Here is a 17,337-nt window from a genome sequence, read left to right on the forward strand (position 1 = left end):
AGTTTTGTAGGTTTTGGTAATAAGCTGGAATGAGTTTGTGAAGTAATATGGACCTTTTCATATCTTGTATTTGATTTGCATGTAGAATAAATTAAAGCCACCCCAGGGCCAATGGGGCTGCAGTATGCAAATGAACAAAATCTAACCGTTATTTAGCTTATCTAGTGATGATGTCACAATCTTTTACAGGGAACAGTTTGAATAATTTTGAAATCAACAGTTTCCTTCTCTTGAGCTGATTGGTTATTATCCCAGTTAAGATTACCAAAAGCCCTGACATGATACATATTTAACAGTATTATGGCTCAGGGGTTTCTGAGTGTATGTTTCTTTTGTTTGCTTTCAAATGTATTTTACACTTCAACTGTGAGACTGACAGAGCTCCAAAAAGGCCTCTAGACTTTGTTCAGTTACTTGTCTCAGACCAGCCTGTTGTGATCAACATTTGAAGAAGATGGTAAATTATTATGAGGTTTTGGGAGTATCAAGAAGTGCATCTGCAGATGATATTAAAAAGGCCTACCGACAGTTGGCCTTAAAAGTACATCCTGATAAGAATCCAGGAAACCAAGAAGCAGCTGAAAAGAAATTTGTAGAAATCTCTAAAGCGTATGAAGTCTTATCTGATACTAAAAAACGAGATGCCTACGATCAATCCAGCAAAAAGAAGTTAAATGAAAAAAAACCTGCAGGAGGACAAGGTAGAGTTGGAAATGTGCAGAGGAGTGGCCATGGGGACAAAGGGCGTAGGACAAGGCAGGCGGACCCTGAATTCAGCTTCTTCGGACCAGAGCTGAACATACAGATGGGTATGGATTCCTTTTCTCAAGATATCTTTGACAATCTGTTTGAAGACTTTTCTGGGCTTCGGCTAAATCCCCGCAGATGTAGAAGCAAAACTGACAGGAGCTTTTCGGTTTCTATCACGGGTGTCTCCCCCATTGTAGGAACTGGTTTCACATCCTTTGGTTCTAACATCCCAGGGAGCTGCTCCCGCTCCTCCATCACATCTCTAAACAGGGGCAAAACTGGCAAATTCCGTTCCATCATCACAACCAGCAAAATTGTGGGTGGCAAGAAAATCATCACAAAGAGAACGATAGTAAATGGCAAAGAACGTGTTGAAAAAGACGAAGAACCCATCTGTCACTGAAGTGTTTTCAGGCTATTCCAGGTAAGGACAGCTGCTGTGCTGGAAATTATTTTAAAACATATGCTCTATTTTGCATGTGGGCAGATTGACATACATTTCTTCCCAGGATCTGGGGCGCTCGCTTATTGTGCCATACACTAACATTTGGGAATTATGCCAGTTACCTTTTAGAACAGTCTTTTCCAAACTTGGTGACTTTTAAATTATGTGGACTATATGAAACATCATGATTGATCACTCGATCTACCTTTATTTTGGCCCAGCATAAGGATGGATGGGGTACAGAAAATTTAGAAAGGAAAAAAAAAAACAGAAATAAAATTAAAATTCTACCAGTTAGAAAACATAAAAACAAAAAATCTAAAAAACATAAAAAGAAAAAGAAAAAATAATTTATTATAAAGTGTGAACATTAATCAAAGTGGTTGAGTAGTCAGAAATGATGTTGCAACGGTACCATAAAGTGGTTTAAGATTAAGAAGCTGAGATTGAGGAGAGAGTGGAACTTGTTCAGAAGATGGAGAAAAGGTCAACTTTGCCTGAAATGCCAACCTTGTCCTGGCTGTGTTGGTGTCAAGGCTCCTTGGAGGTAGTGAGACAGCATACAAGAATTTAGATCAGACAAAAAGAAAAAGTAGAGATGAGCTGGATTTGCCTTAGCACTGTCCAAACAATATTAGAGGCAGCCTGTCTGAGCCTTGTAGCTGCTGGTGGTGGGTGTTTTAGACAGAGCAGATTATATTTTCCAAGGGTTGGGAAAAACTGTAGAGGAATTGGACTGGATTGATTTTAACCATTCTGTGCCAGATTGGGCCTAAAATAAGATCATCAACAGCAAACATTGAGAGTCAGGCCTTTGTTGAGTAAGCCCCAATATAGCTGTGGCTGACTGTATCTGCCAGAGCATATATCATTTTTAAAATTGCTGACAAGAGCCCAGGGTTAGAGAGACTCACGTTCCTGCTTCCCAGAATACTAATCTGTGCCTGGAAAACAGCTAATTGTGGTTTTCTCCAAGCACTGCATGATGAGGATTACTTTACTAGAGAAATTATGCTGTGTTTGGAAGGCTAGATAATGTACAGATATGACAAGAAAAGAAGACTAAAAAAAATTGGAAGAGGGAAGGGTATAAAGCTATAGAGGGAGTGAATTGAACTCTTCCCATTTGGACCTTGGTGAAAGTGGGGACAGACAGGAGAATAGATAAATCAGGTAGTTCTTGGTTAACAAGAACTAGTCAGTGATTAGTTGGAGTTACAATGGTGTTGAACAAGAAGACTTACAATCAGTCCTCAAAATTGTGGCCATTGCAGCATCCCTGCAGTCACATGATTGCACAATTTCAGCACTGGCTGCATCACATTGTCACCATTTGTGACATTCACTGCTGGACCTCTGACAAGTAAAGTCAGTGGAGAAGCTGGCAAAAGGTTGCAGGTGGCAATTTGTGTGTGGTACGATGTCATGCTTAAGGGCCACACAGGATTCATTTAACAACTGCAACAAAAACTGCCAGAACTGCCATTGTAAGTCAGCAAAGTCACGTGACATTCCACTATGACCATTTAGTGACAAGAGTTCCTGATCCCAATTACCATGTTAGCTGTGGACTACCTGTAGAAAGGAGGTCCCTCTATTGACCTAGTGATCAGCAGAATGGTTAGGTGGTGAGCTATTGGTTTTAAATTGGAGAGGATGGTGGCTGGAGGAACATGATGGAACTCAGTCCGAACATACAGAGTAGAGTGGCTGTGAGTTTGAAGGACTGCTAATTTCAGTGAAATTCCATTGTTAACTCTGAATAAGATTTATACCCTTGGATGCAGTTGGCCTGCAATTTGGGGGTGCTTCAGGACCTATAGCCCTTCTTGAGACTATAGCTCAAACTCAGACCTCCTTCTGCCAATAACTTCTGCTCACATGATAAGATCCAGTAGGTCAAAGCCACTATGTCTCCTCAGAAACAGACTGTCACCTCCTGGGACCACACTAACCATGCCTTTTCGGTTGCCATTTTGCTCTGGAATACCACTCCTCCCGATGTGGATCAAGCCTTCCTTCTAGTATTTAGGAAACTGAGAAAACTTTCTACCAAGCCAGAGTAACTGGTGTATTGTAATAGCCTCTCAGTTTTGAGATTGGTTTTTTTTTATTATTATTGTTGATGTTTTTATTCACAATATTCATTCACAATAAAAACATTAACAATAATAGAAAGAAATATTTCTAATTACTATTTTTCAAACTAGTCAGTTTTAATCCCCAATGTGTATTAGGGAATTGTATGCCACTCAGAGTTAGCAGAAAGGGCTGGTTTATAAGCCCTGTGTATAAAATTTAATAAATACACTTTATAGTGAAAAATATTTGAATTAAACAAAGTTATATACATTGGATAGCAATGTGGAATGTCCAAGGTAAATTCGTTATCCAGTGGGAGCTGACCAGGTTGGCATCAATGAGTGGCACAGGATAGACAACAGATATTTCCATTCTGAGAAAATCATTATATATAAGTTATAAATGGAATGGAATTTGCCTAAGCAATGGAAAGTTTCTTGATGATTAATTATCATATTATGACTATCCGAATCTATGCCATTCAACATCACAATTGTCCAAGTTATGCCCCAGCAACTGGTGCAATGGAGCTTGAAACAGAGCTTGTATGTCAGCCAAGAAAAGTGCTAAAACAAGTGCCCCAAAAAGACATTGTTTACACACTGGATGCTTTCAGTGCAAAAGTTGGGAGCTTGGTTCAATCAGCACAGGTGTTGCTTATACGCTTGAACAATACCAAATAAACTGCACCATAATCAGATCAACTCTATTCTATTCATACATCAATGGTCCAGTTCAGTCCTGGCTGTCAAGTTATATCTGGGTGCCAGTTGCAGTTTAGATCATGAATTGTTGGTGGCTAAGATCAGAGTGAAATTATGCAATATCAAAAAGACCATACTAGCAAAACATTTAGACATCTCCAAAATCCCTATGCAACTGAAGTAAAAAATAAGTTTGAACTGCTGGACAACTTCTGAGAAGATGCCAGATGAACCGTGACAAGAAATTCAATTGACCATCATTGAAGCAACAGTTTGAACACATACCATACAAGAAGCTAGAGAAAAAGCGCAAGTGGCTGTCAGATGAAACCTTCAGAATAGCTGAGCAAAGAAAAGCAACCAAAGAGCAGGCCAATGGGAGCAAGCAAGGAGATTGAATACGAATTTCCAAAGAGCAGCAAGGTAAAACAACAAAGTTTACTGGGACTAGCATTGCAAACAGTAAGAAGAGATATAAGGTCTTTGAGGCTCTCTGAGCCTGATGGTTTTCTTGTAGATGTTTCATAAGCAAACTAAGGAACATGTAAGAAAGGACTGCATGAAGAGCTATACCAGAATTCCACGTGTACAAATCAAAAAGATGCAAATACCATTTACTGATCATAAAAGCACATCAAAAGCAAGTAAAGGAAAGAACTGTCTGACCAACAAGGTGCCAAGAATAGATGGTGAGAACATACAGAAAAGCTGAATTCCAGTAACAAAGAGGCCCGGCATCCTCAGGATGATAAGGAAAGGGAAATAGAACCAGTGATTCTTCAGGAAGAAGTTCTGTGGGCAATGAGCCAGCTGCCAAACACTAAGGTCCCAGCGTTGATACCATTTCCACAGAATTACTGAGGCCTGTACCACTCTCAACCATCACAGCTGTGGGTCAAAAAAATATAGAAAATGAACACATGACTACAGAATTAGAAAGGATAAGTGTTCATTCCATGGCCAGAAAGGGCAACTCCAAAAGTTGCTCCAATTCTACTTAAATTCTACTTAAGATCATACAACAATGTCTGACACTAGCCATTGAAAGGGGATTATCAGATGACCAAACTGGTTTTAGCAGGGGTCATAGACACTTGTGATTATATTGCAAATCTATCATTAAAAATCTCAATATCAAAAGAACATCTACATTTGCTTTATTGAATACAAGAAAGCCTTTCATTAGGTTAATCAAGACAAGCTGTGAAAGTCCCTTGAAGACCTGGGTGTGCCAACATATCTGGTTAGGTTGGTGCAGTCACTATACATAAATCAGGAAGCTATTGTGTGAACATCATATGGAGACATTAGTTAGTTCAAGATAAAAAAAAGTGTGGCTCGGTTGCATTCTTCCATCCATTTTATTCAGCCCGTATGCAGAAATATTGTTGATGACTGGAGGAACATCAACAATAAGCTGAAAAAAACAACTCTCCTCTCAAACCAAATAGAAAAACAAATAAGGCCTAAAACATCTGATAAAAAGGATTAAAAAGGAAAGCAAGAAATTTGGCCGCCTTCTGAACATCAAAAAAACCAAGCTCATGACCACTGAGGAATGGACATGTCAAAATAACAATTGATGGTGAAAAGATTAAATGTATGTAAGAATTCCCTTTCCTGACATAGGAGATTGATCAAATAGTGAATGTGGTCCAGAAACAAAGTATTGAATCACATTGAGTCACCCAGCAATGACGAGCATTAAATGGTAAGCAAGGATATCACCCTAGCAACTAAATGCAGATTAGTCCAGGGGTCCTAACTCCCGGTCCATGGACCAGGAGTCCATGGCAGTCCATGGCATGCCAGCAACTGGGCCATGGAAACAAACGAAGCTCCATCCGCGCAATGCAGGTTTAGGGTTATGCCCCCTCTGGTCCTCTGAAAAACCTTTCTCCATGGAACTGGTCCCTGGTGCCCAAAAGGTTGGAGGCCACTGGATTAGTCCACATAACACACTCTACTTTTCTACTGCATGTAACCCATGGATAGGCATCTGCTCATTCTGTTGCTCAATTCTAACAACCAAGACTATTGCATATGTAGCATGCAAGCATGCACCTAAAAGGGTTATTGTTTGTTATATGAACGAAATGAGTTGGTGTAAATGATATCAGATGTAGGAACCAGGGACATTACCTTCCAACTTCGTGAGTAATGAATTCTATTTCATTAGAATGATTGATGTAAGAAGAACTTATAAGAATCTTTTCCTAATCTTTTAGCACATAGAAAATGGTAGATGTCATCTACTAGATGAAGTATATCATGGAATCATAGGGCAGGAAGGGACCTTGGAAGATTCCAGTCCAAGCTCCTGCACTGGGCGGGAGTTCTATACCTTTCTGGACCAATAGCTGCCTGATCTTTTCTTGAAATCTTTCAGTGTTGGGGTATCTATAAATTCAGCAGGCCAGCTGTTCCTTTGTCTAATAGTTCTCACGGTCAGGAAATTACTCCTTAGTTCAGGTTTGGATCTCTCACTATAAAGATTCCACCCACTGGTTCTTGTTCTGCCCTCAAGTGTTAGGGAGAGTAAATCTACTCCCTCTTCCCTGTGACATCCCTTCATATATTAGAAAACTTAGCCTTAGCCTTCTTTTTAAACTAAACAGACCAAGTTCCTTTCACCGCTCTTCATAAGATTTAGCCTCCAGACCCCTTACAAACTTTGTTGCTTTTCTCTGCACTCTTTCTAGTTGCTCAGCCTCCTTTTTGTATTATGATCAGAACTGGACACAGTATTCCAGATGTGGTCTGATCAGTGCAGAATAGAACAGACTATTACTTCCATGATCATGACACTGTATCAGAGTTTGGATATAACTTATCCTAAGTAAGATCTGTTCCTCAATGTTTTTCCTTAAATGACATGAACAATTTTTATTGTCCCAATTATGGCATCTGTATTTGTGTATATTGTGACATACTCAGTATGTCTAAATTATCCCTTTTACTACATGTATTGTTTTGTTTCACCCTTTATAATATAAAACACACAAGAAGGCCTCCAGATAACAATTAAATATTGTTTCCTGTTTCATTCACCAGGAAATATCTTACCAGCTTTGGAACAACTTGGCATTTTAAACAAGTTTCAAACTGGTTTAATATCCTAGAGTTCTCTGAAACTCTAGGTATAGTTCCCCAATTTAGAAAAAAACAGGAAATTGGTTAATTAGGAGCTTCCTATTGCTTGTGCCATGAAGGAAGTAAAAAAACAGGTGGGGGGGAAGGAAGTATCAGATAACTTGCATATGTGGGCAAAATGTTCATGCATATCTTCCATATTTAGCTTATTGCCTATATCTGCAAAACCTTTAATCATTTTGTTAAATTTAGTTTATTGTATGAACTTGTTATAAAAACACATTGTAAATATATGCTCTTGCTTAAATATTCAAATGCTTAAAATCACTGGAACCTTTACTATTGTAAGGTCCCAAAATGTACTTGAGTCACTAGAATGCCAAAGAGAGAGACTCAAGACCAGGCTTGCAAAAAGAAACAGATTTTATTTATGGCCAAAAACAAAATATGGGTGGGACTATATCCAGAACATACAGATACAATGTATGTGAGGAATAGCCACCCCTTGGGGAAGGTATGGCGTCTTTTTATACCCTCAGAGACATCACCTTAGTACCCAGTTCTGGCCCCCTGGCCCATGCCCTCCTTGTAGCCCTGCATTGGCTGTGCAGCAAGGAAAAGGAGCAGGGGATCTGAGCACCTAGCAACCCTGCTTCTTGAGATAGCCACCAGGCGCAGAGTGGTACAGAAAAACAAGATAACACAGAGGTGAGATCACTGGTAGAAGCAAATGGCAGAGGCAATTCTAGTTCTTAGCAAAGCAATTCTTACAGAAGCAAAACAGCAAGTCAAACCAATTCTACTGACTCTACTATTATGTCCCACTAATTCTAACTATTCTATTATTACTATGTCCCTTCACTATTATACTGGAGTGTTTAGTATTGTAATGTGGCATTTTTAGTGACATTTGTTTGAAAATGTTTATCTTTGTTGGAGCACTTCTTGCAGGAGTTTTAAGAGCCCTAACCTAAACTCATTACAAATAAATATATGGGTTTTCAATTTCTCTTTATATAGTTACATAATTAGTTTACTTGTTTATGACTTTCTATTTGTTCAGCAGTCTGAAAGATCCGAGCTTATAGTAGGCAGGTCTCTTAACTGACATGTTACATTTATACATATTATTTTATTGACTGTTTTACACTGCCCAGAGTCGCTTCTTGTGAGATGGATGACCACTTAAATGTAATAAGTAAGTAGGTAAATAAATAAATAAATAAGTGTGGGTCTAGTTCCGTGATGGCAAACCTATGGCACCTGTGGCACGCATAGCCATATCAGTGGGCACGCGAGCTCAGCTCCGACGTGCATGTGCGTGCTGGCCAACTGAATTTCGGGCATTCTGAGCCCACCAGAAGTAGGGAAACAGGCTGTTTCCTGCATCTGGAAGGCCTTGTGTGTGTGTGTATGCGTGTGCGGAAGGCCCTTTTTTCTCTCTCACCTGGCTCCAGAGCCTTTCTAGGAGTCTGGGGAGGGCGAAAACGGCCTTCCCCACTCCCCCTCCCCCGAGGCCTTCCGGAGGCAGGAAACTTCCGGTGGCAAGCAGGCCATTTTTGGCCTCCAGAGGAGCCTCTGGGGGGGTGGGGAAAGCCATTTTCGCCCTCCCCAGACTCCTAGAAAGGCTTTGGAGCCAGCTGAGAAAGAAAAACGGGCCTAACGGGCCATCACATGTCAGGAGCGGGAAAAGCGGGGGGCAGTCACGGGGGTGGGGCGCATAGAATTATGAGTGTGGGAACACGTGCGCACGACACCCCCACCCCCCCGACACCCCTCCTGGCATGTGATGGCAAAAAGGTTAGCCATCACTGGTCTAGTTTGTCAATATTACCTTTCATGTACATGATTTTGTCATAACCTAGCACATGCTGCCAATACAGTTAATTGGAAATATTCCACAAATCTATCGATAACATTTTGGTCGCTTTATAGCGAAAAGTTTAAGATTTGGTTAAAATGTTTTGGTGTTACTTTTTCCTAATTGTTTACAATAAATATTAGCTAAATGGAATTTCAGGACAGAAATTGGCCAGTGATTAATCTTTGACACACCCAATTTCATAGCTTAGCTTTATTAGTCAGACTTTATGATTCTTGCTAAGACCTATGCCTGTTGAATCTGATAAACTGCAGAAGTCCTTTGAAATCTGATCATTTCCAGATGTTTGGAATTGCTAACCACATACGTGAGTGAAAATTTTAGGAGTTCTAGATCCAAAATTTCTCAAGGCATTGCATTGAGGATGACTGTAATATGGAATTACCATGAATTAGGATTGTCATATTTGGCTGCAGAAATACAGACAATCACTACAAAACAACAAAGAATTATTGTAGAGGTAGTCCTTGCTTACTGACTGCTTTGTTCAGTGACTATTTGAAGTTATGACAATGCTGAAAAAATAACTTTATAACTAATACCTGCATTTACAACATTTGCAGCATTCCTTAATCATGTGATTGCCAGTCAGTATACATTGTCCTGTGCCTGACCTGCCATTCCCCCCTTTTGCTAACCCTGCAGAGTAGAGAAATTGGAGAATAAGTCAAGAGAGTAGACAGGCACACAGTGGGCAGCCCTGAGCATGCTACATAAACAGCCTGGTGTATTCCCCATTCTGTGCCTGTTTACTCTCTTCTAATTCTTTCCTTCCTGTAATTCAATGAAAGTAAATACATTAATTTGTTTCTAGTTAATTATCCCAGCATTGTAGGGAGCATTCCAAAGGGCGGGAAAGGGATTAGAAGGCAAACAAAAGTAGACTATGTGAAATTGATTAATCTTCTGCTGAGAATATTGTGGGCAGCCAAAATCATGAATCGAAGAGCAAATCAATCCAGAGTTCTAATTCAAGACACTGGTACTAGAGCTTGGCACTTTGTGTGAAGGCACAGTTATCCTAATGCTGGGAGAGGTAGAAGGGAAGAGAAGGCAACCACCAGCAGCCAAATAGATGAATTCAATTAGTGACTCACATTGGGAGTCTGAAAAGGCCATGTTGGAACAGATTATCCTGTTTATCTTTATGGTTGCTAAGAGTCAATACAAACTGGATGGCATATCTTTAATTTAGGAACAGTACAGGCCCATACTTGATTTCTGAATGCAGATAATCCTTGTTTAACAATGTGATAACTTTGCAAACAATGTCCGCAATTACATCCTTTGCAAGATCGCTCTCTGTGTCATGTGTTTGCAATTACGGTCAATAAGTACACATTTTGTGCCTGACCTTTTTTTTCCTGACCCTCTCCTACCCCAATGTAGTGGAATGTGATCTGGATTCCCAGGAGAGGGGGGAGCTGCTTCCCAAAGGACAAAGAGACAGTGGAGCTTTTGGAAAATTTGGTCAACAGGAAGAGGGTTAAAATGGCTCCTCCCTAACAGTTCCCAGAGTATATAGTTATTCAGATAGTTACTTTGGTTTGGCAAGATTATGTCTATAGTGAAGAAGAATAAAGAAACTACGTAGAGGTAACTCCACATATCATTCTTGAGGCCTGACACCCACAGAATGAAGAGATTGCTTGAATAACCTATCTGTTCCTGAGCAGCTTTTCTCCGCAGCACAGAATGTCCCTAAAAAGTGCAAACCACAAATTAAAAAGCTCAGCTTTGTCACTTTAATTACTTTGATTAGAATCTTCCTGTCGGCTTACAGCTGCTGCCTAAAATGAACAAGACCTTAATTAGTTTCACACTAAAGGCTTTCTTTCAACTCCTAAGTAGCTCATGGCAAGCATGTTGGGCAAACAGTCGTTGTTAGCGCATTCCTTTCTGTGTGTATTGCCCATTATGTACCATTGGTAGGGTGTGTCATTTAAAGGGGTGAAAATTAATTTTTGCAGATATTTTTCAGTGAGGTGATGGGGTTCTAAAAATACTGTAGGTGCTTTTATACCAATAATTCAAATCTGTATTTTTTGCAATGGCACAACGTTTAGCTTGGTATGGTAAATCCTTGTCTGATCATATGCCCCACAAATACTGTTAACTTTATGTTCTCAAAATTATATCTTGTGCTACAAAAATTAAAGTTTTTTTCTGCATTAATCTTATCTACAGTAGCTAAGCAAAAAATAAGCCATGCAATCATAAACTAACATCAGAAAGCAATTATCTGAGTTACAAAAATGTTTGTGAGTTTCAAGTCTTGTTTTGATTCGTTCTTCGACCAGTTGCCGACTTACTTCTTGGCCTCTGATATAACCTTCACGTTTTTCATGTGTATATACTCTGCTTGCTGCCTCTATGACCTGTTTCACACATCTCTCTACTGATTGGGCATGACAGGGCCACTGTGGTACTTGCATTGGTTCGTCAATAAACTTCTTTATTTCTGCTGTAGTCAGTTTTCATGTCAAAGGTGTTTCATATACACCTTCAGACCAGTCAATCAGCTTCAACAGAGTGCATGCTCTGGCTTGACCGCTACCCAGTGCATGGCACCACCTTCACAGCCAGTATTAACATTTGTAAGTGCCTTTCTTCTTCATGAAATATGCAAGATTATCTGCATTCACTTGAGCAGGTTTTCCTGTTTTTGAGCCTTTCTCTGGAGTGAAATGATAAAGATATCTTCTACCTAGCTCACTGCACACAGAATAATGTTCTTCTTTGATGGTACTGGGGAATTGCTGGTCTGAATTGTTTGCTTGGGAATTGCTGGTGTGAAAAGTTATGATAATTATGTAGTTATTTACCAAGCATGTCTGAATTATATTAAAGTAACCAAAATTTCTTTACAATCCCCAAGGCATATCACAACTTTTGAGCACCCCTAATGTTTGGAAAGCTGAAAAATTTGACACGCCTAATTATACCAGCTTAGTCTTTTTTAATCCCTTCCTCTCCAATGAATCTAAGTACAAACATTAATTCTCTTACTGCTAATTATCCCAACACCAGAGTAAGCATTCCAAAAAGTGGACAATGGGGGAAAAGGGTTTTAAAAGTTGCCCTTTTACCCAGGTTTTGCATGAGACAGGTTCCAGAAACCCTCCTCACTATTTGGATTCCCTCAGTTCTTTGGAGTTGTAACTTTCCAATACTGTGACGTAAAGGAAAGCTGAAATAAAATTATAAGCACAGTCATGGTCATGTGATTTTTTTCATTTAATTACTGTTCAGACAGCCCCAATTGCAGACACTAAATGAGATTACGTGTATGCAACACATATAATAGGGCTCTATTTCATTATATTCAATTAATAGGAAAAATGCTACACTTTAGAATTATGTCATATTTTCTCCATAGACTGCTTGCTCTTGCTCTTTTGAACTTTCTGAAATGATCGTGTGACTGCAGATTTGCAGAGGTTCATAGTCATTCATCCCAAATACCCCATTTCCCTGAAAATAAGACCTATCCTGAAAATAAGACCTAACATGGTTTTTTACATGTGTGTCTAATATAAGCCCTACCCCCAAAATAAGTGCTACTGAACCCGTTCAGCTGGCAGCCTCCCTATTCCGTCTGGTTGCTCGTGGTGCGGTGGCCATGAGGCAAGGTGGGGTGGTGGAGCTGCCCCATGCACTCCACACCGACTTACCTCAGGGCCCCTGCAGTCTGACCATCTATGCCCTGACACCTGCCTTGCAGAGGCAGCACCAGCAACCATGTTGTTGTGGCCCGTCAGCTGCTGGCCCCTCCAGGAGCTGAATCAGATGAGGAGGAGGCGTGGGAGTCAGGACCAGTGTCAAGGCAATCTGAGAGCTCCAAGCGGGAAGAGGGAAAGGAGCTGTCAGAGATAGAGACCGATGTAGAGCCTGGGCCATCCATTAGCCCTCAGATGGAGAGGCCACAGCCCCCAGGTCTAGAGGTGGCTGATGAGGAAGAGGAGGAACAGCTGAGTCCAGCGCCTGATGTGCGGATGCACAGAAGGCAGAGGAGAGGAGAGCAGTGGGAATCTATAAGCCAATCCTTGGGAAGGAAGAGCCACTACTACAAGCTAAGCCCCATCCTGGCTCTGGGGATAAAGGCAGGTGGCAGAGATGAATAGGTGTGGCAGACAACTATTCATTTTTCTTGGTCAGCCACTGACTTCTGAATCCTGTCTGGGACTTATCAAACTCTTTCCTTTGAATTGGTGGCGCTGAGAGTCGGGCATGCCTTCTGAGTGTGTGTGTCTGCTGCTGGAAAAAAGCGAGCGCACCTTCCAGGACTTCTTGTGTGAGCACACACAGAGAGAGAGACTCCTGGTGTGTGGGGCCATTTCAGGGGGAAAGGGAGCGAGCTCTGCTTTCCACAGGCACTGAAAGACATGTTAACCTGTGTGTGAGAGAAAGAGTGTCAACTTGCCTCAGAGTCTTACTTGGTTGGGGGTGTTACTTGGAACCCTGACAGAAAGACTTTTTGCCAGGGCTACTGGCATTCCTAATAAAGGGAACGTTTAATTAACTAAAGAGGGTTTGTCCTGTTTGGGAGCCAAGTCAGAACATACGTGCAGAAGGAGCCCAAGTGGCCACTGGCGCACTTCTTCTGCTTGATCATGGCCACAACAGAGCAGGAGGCTGAGTTGTGTGATGGTGACGTGAAGCGAGGAAGGTGACGGGGTGAACGGGGCAACTTCACTGCCTCACATCGTAGCTGTGGTACCAATGCATTGTGGGAGCCTGCTGGACGAGGCTGCTGGTGCCGTGGCCATGAGGCGAGGCAGGTGTCAGGGCATTGGTGGCCTGGCTGCAGAGGCCCTGAGGTAAGGCAATACAGGGCACATGGGGCAGCTCCATTTCCCTACCTCATGGCAATGGCACTGGCACACCACACATCCTGTCCCACCATGAGCAAGCAGAAGTGATCCTCCTGTACATGGGGAAAAAAATTAAGACACCCTCTGAAAATAAGCCCTAGTGCTTATTTTGGGACCCAAAAGAAAATAAGATCTGGTCCAACACGGGTAAGTGCTGAAAGAAGCCGGAATCTCTGCTGAGAGCCCACATTGCTGGAAGTCTGGTAAGGATTTGTAATGGAATACATGACTAACCTTGAGGAAAAAGGAGAAGAGATGCTGCTTAGGAAATCATTAGACAAAAGAGGACTGCAATCAGTTAACAGTCGAAGAAAGAACCTGCCCTAATGGATCTAGGAGTTAAAAGTAGCAGGCAGGAAGTTTGTACTTTCAGAATTACAAATTAATGTAGCCTTCTAATAAAGTAGATTTAGCTCATCTGGTTCCATGTCTAGTTTACCCAGGAGGACTGACAAGACTTTATTTGTTTTTTAAGAATTTTTTAAAATGTTTTTTCTTAAATTAAAACAAAGAAACCAGTAGTATTGTACATTTTTAAAGGTCAGTTAGGACTTTTTTCCCTTGGGAAACAACAAATTGTAATCAAACTTTATTTATGCTAGGATTTGTCTTTTATGCATAATTTGGGCATTATAGGGGAACTCAGTGTGTTTGGACAGAAGTTTATAGGTGAGTAAATATCATACAATATTTTACTACCAAATATGGGACCAAAATGATAAGAATTCTTATCACATCTCTTAGCTGTTTCTTTTCCTGCTGTCATAGTATTTTGAGTTGGTGGACATTTTATTCTTTCATTAACTCGCGGGTAGGTGAACAATTTTAAGAAAATCATTGTATGAAGATGTAAGATATAAAATGTTTCTCTTTAAAAAGAAATACTAACAATATTCCAACTGAGCACTTAATTATAAAATTGTTAGAAAGTATACCATTGTTCTTCTTTTTCTTTTATTTACATCAGTTTTCTTTTATTTTCCTCTGAGTGTCAACAGCCTTTCTTTACTTTAAGCCTTTCTAAGTTCCCTTAGCTGTCTGTCTTCCTTATAAGAAATTTTTCAGATAACCGGTTTTTACGCTTATGATCATTGCAGCATCCCCATCATCATGTGATCAAAATTCAGATGCTTGGCAACTGGTTCATATTTATGATGGTTGTAGTGTCCCAAGGTCATAAGATCACCTTTTTGTGTTCTTAATACAAGCAAAGTCAGTGGGAATGCCAGATTCACTTAACAACCACATTACTAATTTAACAACTGCAGTGTTTTCAGTTAACAACTGTGGCAAGAAAGGTCATAAAATGGGGCAAAACCAGTAGTGAAATCTGAACCGGTTTACTACCGGTTCGCTGGCTACACATATGTGCCGTGCGCCAAATGCAAGATGCGCGCGGGCACAGTGCACGCCAAAAGGAGGCATGGGGTAAGTAGAACAGCGCGCGCGGGGGGGGGTGATCAGCTGTGGCATGCGATCTTTTTTTTTATTTTTAAAAGCATTTTTTTACAACCTATTTGGCCGAATAGGTTGTAAAAAAATGCTTTTGAAAGATAAAAAAAGGCTGTGATGATTGCGCATCACAGCTGGGATTGTCAGAGCCTTTTTTTTTACCCTTTAAAAGCATTTTTTTTTACAACCTATTTGGCCAAATAGGTTGTAAAAAAATTGCTTTTAAAAGGTTAAAAAAAAGGCGCTGACAACCACGAGGCACAGCTGTGATTGTCAGAGCCTTTTTTTTTTATTTTTAAAAGCAAAAAAGCAAAACTTTCTGCGGATGCACAGAGGGTACAAAACACATTACTTCCTGGTTAAAATCAGGAAGTAACAACAACTGGGCGGGTGGGCAGAGCCTCGCGCCACGATCGCTACCGGTTCTCTGAACCACCCACCACGATCGCTACCGGATTGGGCGATCCGGTCCGAACCAGGAGCATTTCACCTCTGGGCAAAACTCACTTAACAACTGTCTTTCTTAGCAACAGAAATTTTGGGCTCAATTGTGTTCATGTGGGTTTGTCCTGAAACCCTGCACGGTGGCTGCTAGTTGGACCAATGAACCTGATTAAGTATTTCTCAGGATAAGAAGTCAGGATGGTTACTAAATGCCTCAAATTCTCCCTAGCCATCACAGAAGCTTTAGATTCAATAATTACAGTCCTTTTCATTAAAACAAGAACTATTGATAAACCTAAAAAAATGTCCCACGTTCCAAGTACCTTTAAAAACAAACAATAAAAGGGCTGTTGAACCTATTCTCCATTTCTAGATTGTTTTAAGCTTTTATTCATTTTTGTTTTAGGAAATTGATGGGAAGTCTTTACTGTTGATGACAAGGAACGATGTACTCACTGGACTTTCATTAAAATTGGGGCCTGCACTGAAGATCTATGAATATCATGTAAAGCCTCTACAGACACAGCATCTGAAGAACAGTTCACTATAGTGGATTTTCAAACTGGACCGTGTTTTCTTCCTGCTCTTCAAAATAAACAAGCAGCATTGGTTTTTGGCACTGGAACTTTATTAAAAACAAAATAACAACACAAAACCTGTATGTGTGCATAATGAAATTAAACCAAATGGCACTGAAATAAATATATATTTATATTTATACATATCCTATTGGATAACTTTAGCAATATGCTGTTTAATAAATGAACTGGTAGGGTGTAGAATTTCTCATTATTCAAGCAAAAGATCAGTTCAGTATGCTTCTTTTTAGTAACTCTGTGGAGTCACAAAATGGTAACTGGAAACAGAAGTATTTAAAATGGATACACTTGATTTTTTTAAACTATTGCTTAAAACAGAAGGATGACCACCTCTGTTGTTGCACAAGGCCCACTAAAGCGCTGTTATATCTTTGCACAGATCCCTTTTATTTCAAATTAATTGTTCCTAATTTGGAAAGGAAATCGGGAAAGTGTTAGATGACCAAGAGACACTTCTAGAAGTTCTGTAAAAATCACAATTCTTTCATAACATTAGCAGCAAGTTTTGAATTTGCCAAAATAACTTTTTTTTTCCAGAGGGAGCACCTATTTTTATCTTACTAATGTTTGTTCATAGACTAATGTTTTAAAGTTGTGCAACCTATGTCTTTGAACCTTTTGGGAAGGGCAAAAGCTACATACAGAGGGTGTAAAGGGTTTTTTTTGTAAGTTTTTTGTTGAACTTGAAAGGGTGTTCTGTGAAGGAAATTTTAGAGAATGTTTGTACTGCTTTGTGAAACAAAATTCATGTTCTAATTTATAATTTATATGTTAAAAGTTTTGTTACAGTTGTGTAAAAAATGTAAATCCCTGCATATTTTTACATACTACAGTTTGTGGTGTGATAAAGAATTATATTGATATGTAATTTGATTCATGAGCCAAATATCTATTTCTGAAAAACTAAAGAATGCTATCTTACAACTGTGAAACCCTGCTAAGGGAAGACCTGTAGTTTCAAACTGTTTCAACCAGTTCTTGATTTTAATTACAGATATTTTGCATCAACAAA

General features: G+C 40.0%; 1 protein-coding gene and 1 pseudogene across 6 annotated transcripts in view; both read left to right on the forward strand.

Moving 5' to 3' along the window:
• The window catches only part of SAMD13 (sterile alpha motif domain containing 13), a 39,613-nt gene extending 22,276 nt beyond the window's left edge, over positions 1-17,337 (forward strand). For all 5 annotated transcript variants that reach the window (XM_034437105.3, XM_034437104.3, XM_034437106.3 and 2 more), the window contains one exon: positions 16,133-17,337. In XM_034437105.3, coding sequence (XP_034292996.1) covers positions 16,133-16,276 — 144 coding nt within the window. In that variant the 3' untranslated portion in view covers positions 16,277-17,337. The remainder of the gene's footprint in view (positions 1-16,132) is intronic.
• Positions 184-16,221, forward strand: LOC148114639 (dnaJ homolog subfamily B member 6 pseudogene; annotated as a pseudogene). Its single transcript, XR_015733138.1, has 2 exons — positions 184-1,174; positions 16,133-16,221. The product of XR_015733138.1 is annotated as a dnaJ homolog subfamily B member 6 pseudogene (transcript).

This window comes from Pantherophis guttatus, chromosome 3, assembly GCF_059756535.1.
Source record: "Pantherophis guttatus breed Tessera chromosome 3, ASM5975653v1, whole genome shotgun sequence".
In the NCBI taxonomy this organism is placed as follows: Eukaryota; Metazoa; Chordata; class Lepidosauria; order Squamata; family Colubridae; genus Pantherophis; species Pantherophis guttatus.